The 9,019-nt window shown below is 55.6% G+C and overlaps 1 protein-coding gene across 1 annotated transcript in view; it reads left to right on the top strand.

Annotated features, from left to right (window-relative positions):
* Positions 1-9,019, top strand: part of AGK (acylglycerol kinase) — a 70,931-nt gene that overhangs the window by 37,337 nt on the left and 24,575 nt on the right. Inside the window, exons 6-8 of the mRNA XM_006887228.1 lie at positions 262-294; positions 1,991-2,085; positions 7,855-7,924. Coding sequence (XP_006887290.1) covers positions 262-294; positions 1,991-2,085; positions 7,855-7,924 — 198 coding nt within the window. The remainder of the gene's footprint in view (positions 1-261; positions 295-1,990; positions 2,086-7,854; positions 7,925-9,019) is intronic.

Consider the following 9,019-nt stretch of genomic DNA (forward strand, 5'->3'; position numbering starts at 1 on the left):
GTGTGTGTGTGTGTGTGTGTGTGTGTGTGTGTGTGTGTGTGTGTTTAGGATTACGGTTAGGGTTAGTTAGAATCGCAGGCCAAGTCAAAGGCCAGTTGAGCTCTGGTGTGACGGGAGGTGGCCTTGTTTACAGTCAGTGTCATCCTGACAGTTTCTGGAAGGAGATCAGAAATGAGTTGACGGTTTGGGAAGATGGAGTCTGTCCTTTGATGGTCAGGGAGGTGCATGTTTATATAATCGTTTATTGTTCACCTTCTGTAGGTTGTCACTGGACTTCTCCGAAGAGTGGATGAGGTGAGTGTATAACGAAGGGCGCCTGTGTTTCCGCCGAGCTTTTGTGTTCTCTGTAACCCTCTGCTTCTCTGCCTCGTCCGTGCTCCTGTTTCACGTTTGGAGGTGGGCACACGCTAGTCCTCTTGGGCTTCTGCCAGGGGCCGAGAGGTGTGTGAGCACATGGGGCGCTGGTCCAGTGGGCCTGAGCCTCCAGAACCCTGACTGCTGCCTGGGGCCAAGTGCCCCCTGAGCACAGAGGGTGCCGGTCCATTGGGCCCAAGCTTCCAGGGCCTTGACCGCTGCCTGATGGCTGCAGCCCCTCTTCCTAGAGAATGCTCTCGTCAGTGAGCTCCTCCTGGGGAACGTGTGCCGAGTTTATTGACCCCCGGGGGCCGCAGTCAGGCGAGTACGCCCGCTGGAATAGCTTCCTGACTAAACTGCAGCAATGCTGAGTACAGCTTTACCCCCAGAGGCGGCTAAATTCAACGTGTCATTAGTCCACGCCCCTCAGGAGCCCTGCGGTGTGGTTGGGTCCACGCCCTGAGGTTCACCCTGAGGTTGGGGTCTCAGCCACCAGCCTTTCTTTGGGAGAAGGTTGTACAATCTGCTCCTGTGTGGATTCCCTGTGGGGCGCGTCTGCTCAGTCCTGCAGGGCTGCTGTGAGCCAGGGTCGTATCAGGGGCAGCAGGTTCTAAAATATGTCCTGTGGGCGTGGTAGCGTGGATGGGACTGGAGCACTGGGAGCTCAGGGTGGTAGCCACCTGGGCGGGGACCGAGGGGCAAGACGGGAGGGCCTCCCTCTGTCAGGACAACTGTGTCTCTTTTTATCTTATATTGATTTGTTTACAAAGTTTGAATACACTCTTTTTCACAAAAGATCCATTTCCTTCACCCCATCCACCCATCGAATTGTGCAACCCTTTGATTAACAACGTACTCCCCCACCCATCCTCACCCCTCTATTTCTCCCCTCCTCCCGCCACACCCCCACCCATCCTCACCCCTCTACTTCTCCCCTCCTCCCACCACACCCCCACCCATCCTCACCCCTCTATTTCTCCCCTCCTCCCGCCACACCCCCACCCATCCTCACCCCTCTACTTCTCCCCTCCTCCCCCTTGGATCCTCATACTTACGCTACAGTAATGGTCCTTGAAGCAATGTGACACATGTTAACATTAGTTACATTGTTTTATGTCTTTTCTGTGGTCCTTTGAGATCATTCATAATGAACAGTGAGATGCAGAATACCTTCTTAGTCCTTTGGTTACAGGGCCTTTATCCCTCGTGCCCAGTGCCCTTTGCTGAGTGCCCTGAGGTGGGCTGACCCAGCACACAGGCCCCCAAGGTGGCTTGGCCTGCCAGGAAAGCCCTGAGTCCTCACTCCCGCCCTCGCCCCCAGGCACTTGGCTGAGCCTCAGTTAACTTGGCTGCTGGAAGCCTGTTCCCTCCTTGCACTGAAGTCTTGTTCATCTGTGACATCAGAGATGCCACGCTCATACAGTATCTAGTATGTTCCTCACCCCTTTCTCTCAACAAGTCACCACTAATGGGTCCTCGGACATTCTCCTAAGTTCTAGATGATTCTGTTTTCCTAGAGGGGCCCTCTTGGTGTCCTCCTCCTCCAGGGTTCTGGGAGAGGAGTGGGCAGGCCTGGCCTCACTGTCCTGCCGGTGGTCTTCCCACATGGTGACTGACACTTGCTCTTCCCTTCCAGGCCACCTTCAGCAAGACCCCCATCGGCTTCATCCCGCTGGGCCGGACCAGCACCTTGGGTCGCACCCTCTTCACTGAGAGTGGAAACCAAGTCCAGTAGGTGTCGTGTGGGATGTTGGGGACAGCTGGGAGGGAGGTATCCTCAAGCGTGTCGAGTGTGTGTGTGTCCGTGCGCGCGCGCATGAGAGAGTGTGTGAGTGCTCCTGAGAAGTGTGTGTGAGAGTGTGTGTTTGTGTAAGGGTGTGTGAGTGTGTGTGTAAAAGACAGTGCATGTGAGTGCTCCTGGGAAGTGGAGGGGTGTGTGTGTGATGTATTGGTAGCACTTGGTCTTGTGTTCTGATCACGTGAATTGAGGTATAATTAGCAGAGGGCCTCGGTCACTATCCCCTTTCTGTCCACTGGGAAGTTGCCCCTTGGGCTGTGGGGCTGGTAACCTAATCATGGTCCCTAGTCAGGGATAGTGACAGATACTAGCTGTCCTCTGTCCACTGTGGAAGCTGCTCCCCTCATCCAAACCATGTCCAGCTCTCACGCGTCCAGTCCTCTGGGAGATGGGCTTGTCTTGGTCACTCGTCTGCTCTCAGTGTCCCTGGAGACCCATAGCATGTCCCTGGAGAGGCCAGCCCTGCAGCCCTGGCGTCCTTATCTCGATGATTTTCAGAGTCACGACATCTGCTTACAGCTGCCTTATCCTAGAACTGGTGAAGGGGGTGGGTGGGGGGAACAGGAGTCAGGACGTGGCCACCCCAGCGCTGTGAGGCACCCGTGTCTTCCGGAGCATGACAGACTTGCTGATAGTGTCCTGCTTCTCCTAAAAGCACCGTGTGCACACAGCTCTTTTCTTTCAACAAGTTGAGATCTTGAATTTGAGTCGTGGCTTTGAAAAGAACTAATAATATAATCCTGAGCAAATACTTCTCAGCTCAGTGCCAACTGCTGATGTAAGCTTTGCAGCCCATTGGGACAAGTCCGTAAATAAATATTTGTTGACTGAACTAAATTTTTTCTGGACTGTTCTGGCACTGACATTCAAGAATTAATAACAACATAGCGTTCAGGTGATTTTTGTTATTATGTTAAGAGCTTTTTAAAATTCCAATTAGAAACTCTTTGATTTGGCTGGTTTTTTTTTAGTTGATTTTGCTATCTTTTTTAGGAGTCAGCTGGTATACGCTGTCACCGTCTGTACTCCTGCCTTTGTGAAAGCCCAGGTCTGTTTATCAAGCATTAGGCATGTGCGTGGAAGGCAGTGGCCTATGGGAGAGTCCTCACCTTCCATGTGTGAAGCCTGTGTTTGATGTCCGGCCGGTGGACCTCATGCTTGGCCACCCGCCTGTCGGGAGGGTGACATGCTGCTTTGCTGTTGAAGGGGCTTCAGTGACGCTTCTAGACTGAGGAAGAGTAGGAAGAAAGGGCTGGTGATCAGCTTCTGAAAGTCAGCCCGTGCACACCCCAAGAACCACAGCAGCTGGGTGACAGGGACAGTATGGACAGGGCAGCATGTTCCCCACGCATCCAGAGCTCCTTCCACGGCAGCTCACAGGAGCAGATATGATTGTAGACACACAGTCATCCTTCACGGAAACTCCTCATGTGAGGTGTGTGCTCCAGTGTCACCCGACCCCTGAGACCTGCAGGAGGTGGCTGACCGTCACAAGAGTCCATGCCTCCCCATGTCTGAGGGGCAGCAGAGACGGCAGACAGGGAGGGGCCCAAACACTGATCTGAGGGACACCCTGTCCTTCAGAGAACTGACCTATCCCTCGTGTCCAGCTCTCCCCAGTAACAGCATCATGGCAGAGGTGGGCACGGTCCGCAGAGAAAGGTTCTTCAGCAGGATGCTCGCTGGTAAACCCTTGGACCCGGGCGTGGCAGGCGGCATGAGGCCGGCAGCATGCCGGGGCGGGCCCTCCTCTGCAGGTAACACTGCGGCTAACGTTGGCAGTGTCCACATCTACAGACCTTTGTTGAGGAGCATGCCCCCGGCCGGGTGGTCAGGTCAGTGGGTCCTCAGTGCCTCCCTCTGTTCCCCTGGGGCAGGACAGACACCCCCAGCATCTGAGGAGCCCATCTCCGTCCCCTGTCTGCACTGCTGTCCTTGGTGTGTCAGAACCACCTCCCAAGGCACTGGGTCCTTCCGGTGTGTGCTCAGCTGCAGCCTGGCCTTCCTCGAGATTCCCAGTCAGTGGAGAGTGGCCAGGCTAGGGCTGTGTTTAGCGGCTTGTATGTCACTGTCCTGAGATGGCTTTTTGCATTGTAGCCGAAGTTGGTTTCAAGCTGTTCTCCCCGGAACACGCAGCCCTTGCAAGCTGGACACTGCTCAGCACAAGCCCAGCGGTCGGGGCCTCCAGGGCCGAGTGCGCTGAGTGCCGGTGACACCACTGGCCTTCTCCTCAACCGTCTCCTTTGCAAAACTGCTGCCCACGTGCCAGGCCATGTCTGTGGTGGAGGGAAGGCGGTGGAGCAGAGCTGACGGAGGAAGATGAGGTGACATAAGCTGGATGTTTCAGAATCCCAATCACTCGAGAACCCGGACCCTCTGAAGAAGTGTGGCTTCAGGATGAGATGGGACAGTCTGCCTCCATAACATCGCAGCTTTAGAAACCCTGCTCTCCTCTCTCCTCCAGAGGCTGAGTCAGAGTAGACTCAGACACACACGGTCCTCTGAGTTGTGAGAACACTCGGATTTAAGTGGCTCCAGTTCCTAGACCTGTGCTTCTGCACCAGGTCTGGCCACCCGCTGGGAGACCTGTATGTGCCCAGTGCCGGGCGTGGGCTTCTCGAGCGTCCGTAGGTAAGCAGAGCTTTCAGCAGATGGCCTCACCGGGCGAAGAGACGCATGCCTCTGGAGTAGACGGACAAGAAGCTAGATTCTGCGCCAGCCGTCCTGGTGCTGCCCAATCCCGGAATCTCGACTTCCGCACCAAGTCTATTATATGTGCAGTGATAGCACTTCTTCAGAAGATTGTCGGAAAGCTGGACACGGCGTGAGGAACGCGCACCGGGAAGGACCATCAGCAGTAATTCCGCGGCTGCTCCTTAGGGCCAAGGCAGGTGAGGCTTCATGACACGTGCTTTGAACGTGATCAGGAGGGGTCGTCCCTGGAAGAGGACTTCATGCTTGGAAACGTGGACGGTCAGAGAAGGAATGAAAGACCCTCACCGAGATGGGTTGACGCAGTGATTGCAGCGGTGGGCTTGACCACAGCAAGGATTGTGAGAATGGTGGCAGGATCAGGCGGGGTCCTGAGGAGTTGGAGCTGACTGGAGGCCGCCCACCACCTTCAACAACGACCGTCCAACAACAAGCCCGAGGGGAATGCAAATTAGATCCGTGACAGGAGGCTGCTACACACCTGTTACAGTGGCTGAAACAGGTAGCAGGGACGAAAATGTGATGACACCCCAGCTGCTAACAAGAACGTACAACTCACAGCCCTCAAACATCAGTGGGAATGCTGACCACCGTGAGTTCCTGAGAAGTTACCCATCGGGCAGTCAGTATCCCTCACACATCAGTGGGGATGCGGGACCATGGTGAGTTCCTGGTAAGTAACCCACCAGTCAGCGTCCACCCTTCCAGGTGGGAAGGAAGGTCTGTGTCCATGAAAACTGCGTGAAGGTTCATAGTTACTTCATTCGTCGTCCCCATAGACGGGAAGAAGTCCATGTGATAGAATCCTTCTCAGCCACAGCAGGAAAACATCTCTCGATACAGCCAAGGCCATGAGTCAGTCATGGACTCATGCTGACTGAGAACGGCTGCCCGTTTTACAGGGAGGACAGTCTGGAAAACGCTAACCCCGGGGGCAGGAAATAGATGAGTAGATTGCAGGCCCTGCTTGTGCAGTTGGCACCTCACAGAGGATCCTGGGAACTTTCTGGGATGTTGGAAACGTCTGTCTTCCTCATGGTGGTCACATGACTGTGGATTCAGGGTTTACAGGACAGGATGTGCGAAAGTGTGGATTTCCTGTCTAAGGTGCAACTACAGATCTTGCCTTGTGAGAGCAAAGAAGAGTGAGGGACATCAGAGACATGTGAAGCCTGTGACCCCGTCCTCCAGGACTCTGCCCACACGATCATGCCTGCTCACCGCTGCCCTGAGACAGGTGGTGGCCAGAGGTGACAGAGCAGGAGCAGGGGGTGGGGCAGGACACACAGTCAGCAAATAGACCAGGTTCACTGGTCTGATAGAGACTGGTGACCTTGAAACTGTGGCCCTTTAAGTCCCCCCAGTGTGCCAACTTCCATCCAGACAATAGACAGGTCTATAAGATAAACAGTTGAGTAATGGTCTGAATAATAAGCTACACTGCCAAACCCAAAGGCACCTGGTTCAAATCCACCAGCAGCTCCGCAGGAGAAAGATGGGTGGTCTCCTCCTGTGCAGTTTACTGCCTCTGTGAACTCGCTGGAGACTCAGCTCGACAGCACTCAACAAAACACAACGCATGTGCAGACAGTACACGCATGTGCCCGGGAGGTGATGGAGAGATGAACGCAGTGATTCAGATGGTTTAGGTCCCATAGCAGTATTCTGTTTGCTTGTTTAAAGTAAGAGTCTTTGTGCTTTGAAGAATACAGAACTGTTGAGGGAGAAGGACTGAGGAGGAAGGGAGGGGAGGAAGGGACACGTGGTGGCCTGAGGCCGCGTGAGGAATGTGCTGATGTTAAGGAGCTCAGGCCTGCCTTTTTATATGCTTGAGATTTTATGTTGCTGAATCACTTATTCAGCAGATACTGTGCTGAATGTGTTCCCTCGTCAGCTCTGGGTGTCACTGGAGGTGGGCAGGCTGGACTGGCCATGTGCTGAGAGATGGGAGCTGGCCAGGTGCCCCTGGATGACTCTGGTGGCACGGGGGGTGGGCAGCTGGACTGGCAAGCACTGAGTGTGAGTCTGCATGTCTGCTGAGCTCCGTCCACGTCGCTGTGTTGAGCCGCCTGCTGACCGTTCTGCCGACTCCTTACTGGTTGCACTTCCCGTCCTCTTGGGACCTCAGCTCCTGCTCCACTGTAAACCCTGCAGTGTGCCGAGCCCGGTAGAGCACCCCTCACCCCGAGTGGGTGCCTGCCGCTGCCCCGTGATGACGGCTGCTTTAGGGGTCGGGTGCCTGGCAGCGTGTGTATCAGGACTGTCTTGGCTCCTGAAGGAAGCAGCGTGCAGTCACGGTGGCGCTCTCCCAGCAGTCCCGGAAGGAGGGGAGCAGGTCCAGGGTCTGGGCGATGCTTTGCAAGGTGACGCAGTCCTTCATTCTCCTTGTGCTGGGAGCCTCGATGATCTCCGGGTGCGCGAGAGCAGGCGTCGTGGTGGAGGTGAGCCCCCTGCTTTCCACGGGTGACCACACTGGGCGCGGACTCCCTGACCCAACAGTTCTGGTCTGGCATGAGCGTCCCCTTGCCAAGGCCATGTCTTAGCTCCTGTGTGTACTGCTGGTTCTTCTGTGCCCTGAGAGTCCACTTGGGAGTGTTTTGAGGGAAGCTGGTGTGTGATTGTGAGTGTTGAGGGGGACTGAGGGCCCACCTGAGTGTCTGTGAGCGGAGGTGGTTGTGTATGTCCATGAAGGCGGGGGTGTGGCTTTGTATGTGGTGGGGGACAGGAGCATGGTTGTGAGTGTGTGTGTGTGTGTGTGTGTGCACGTAGGGTTGTGATTGTGAATGTGTGTAGACAACGGCCTGTGTGTGCACACAGGTGTGGGTGTGAGTGTTCACAGTGTGCTTATCTGGGTGCATGTGGAGGTGTGGTCTGTGGTTGTGTGTGTACACATAGAGGGCATGCGTGTGTGTGCGTGCGCGTGCGCGCGCCTGTGTAGAGGAGAGGGACTTTGCTCTTTCACACTCACCTTCCTGTCGGCGTCCCCACAGACACATCACAGATGCCGCCCTCGCCATTGTGAAGGGAGAAACGGTCCCGCTTGACGTCTTGCAGATTAAGGTACAGTCCTATTGTGGGTTATTTTAATAACCAAAGTAATGCACACGTTATAGAAAAGAAAATGCCACAGCCCAGATTGTGTTGGAAACTGCAGCCCCTCCTGGTACCCAGTCTTGTCTCTGGGAAGAGCTCGCTCATGAACTGTTCTCTCTGGTGGCCCCACGGACGGACAGGCTTGCTGGGCTGGCTTGCTGACCTTTCCTGACCACTCTGGGGCGTGGCTCCTCTGTCCCCTCCTGACGTCTGCAGCTCCTTGACCTCGGGCACGAGCAGTCCATCTGTGCATGTGGCTATGCGAGTATGCAAGACAGCCGGCAGCAGGCTCCGAGGACTAAGGGGCCTCCCGGGCTTGGCGGGTGCTGTGTGCAGAAGTCCTGGGGTCCAGGTTCCGTAGGGCTGCCTTCTTGGAGCTGAGGTCGCATTGCTGCCTCTCTTTCTCCGCACTCCTGCGGGCTTTTCTTCCTGGTATGTGGCACACGTGTGCTTCCCACATTCCAGTGGGCACTGACCCCTCCATTTCTCTGTTGGGTTGTTTGATGTTTTTGTACTGATTGGAGGAGAGCTCCTGTTCACAAACTCTCCAGCCTACCCACTGGCAGGGCTTGGGATTAGTGGCCAGAGCAGCAGTGGGCAGCCAGCATCCAGGTCTCGGTGCCTAAATACCACTCCCCAGTAGAGTGACCAGGACTCGTGGGGTGGGTGTCACAGGCATGCAAAGACAAGCTCAGAAATGGATGTGTCTTCATGGAGAATCAAGGGCCAGTCTCAGGACAGCATGAACGTCAGTAAGAAATGATGCCAGTGGATGTGAGCGCAGAGCGTGCGGTGACGAGGACTGGCTGGGGGTTTGGTATTGCCACGTGATTGTCACTGTGGTGCGTGATTCTGAGAGGACCGGAAGTGGATGCTGTCACCGTCAGGTGCTGGGCTCCGACCCTCGTGCCAGGAGATGCTGTCACCGTCAGGTGCTGGGCTCCGACCCTCGTGCCAGGAGATGCTATCGCCGTCAGGTGCTGGGCTCCGACCCTCGTGCCAGGAGATGCTGTCGCCGTCAGGTGCTGGGCTCCGACCCTCGTGCCAGGAGATGCTGTCGCC

The sequence above is a fragment of the Elephantulus edwardii genome, unplaced genomic scaffold (assembly GCF_000299155.1).
Source record: "Elephantulus edwardii isolate Elephantulus edwardi_28Jun2011 unplaced genomic scaffold, EleEdw1.0 scaffold00055, whole genome shotgun sequence".
NCBI lineage: Eukaryota > Metazoa > Chordata > Mammalia > Macroscelidea > Macroscelididae > Elephantulus > Elephantulus edwardii.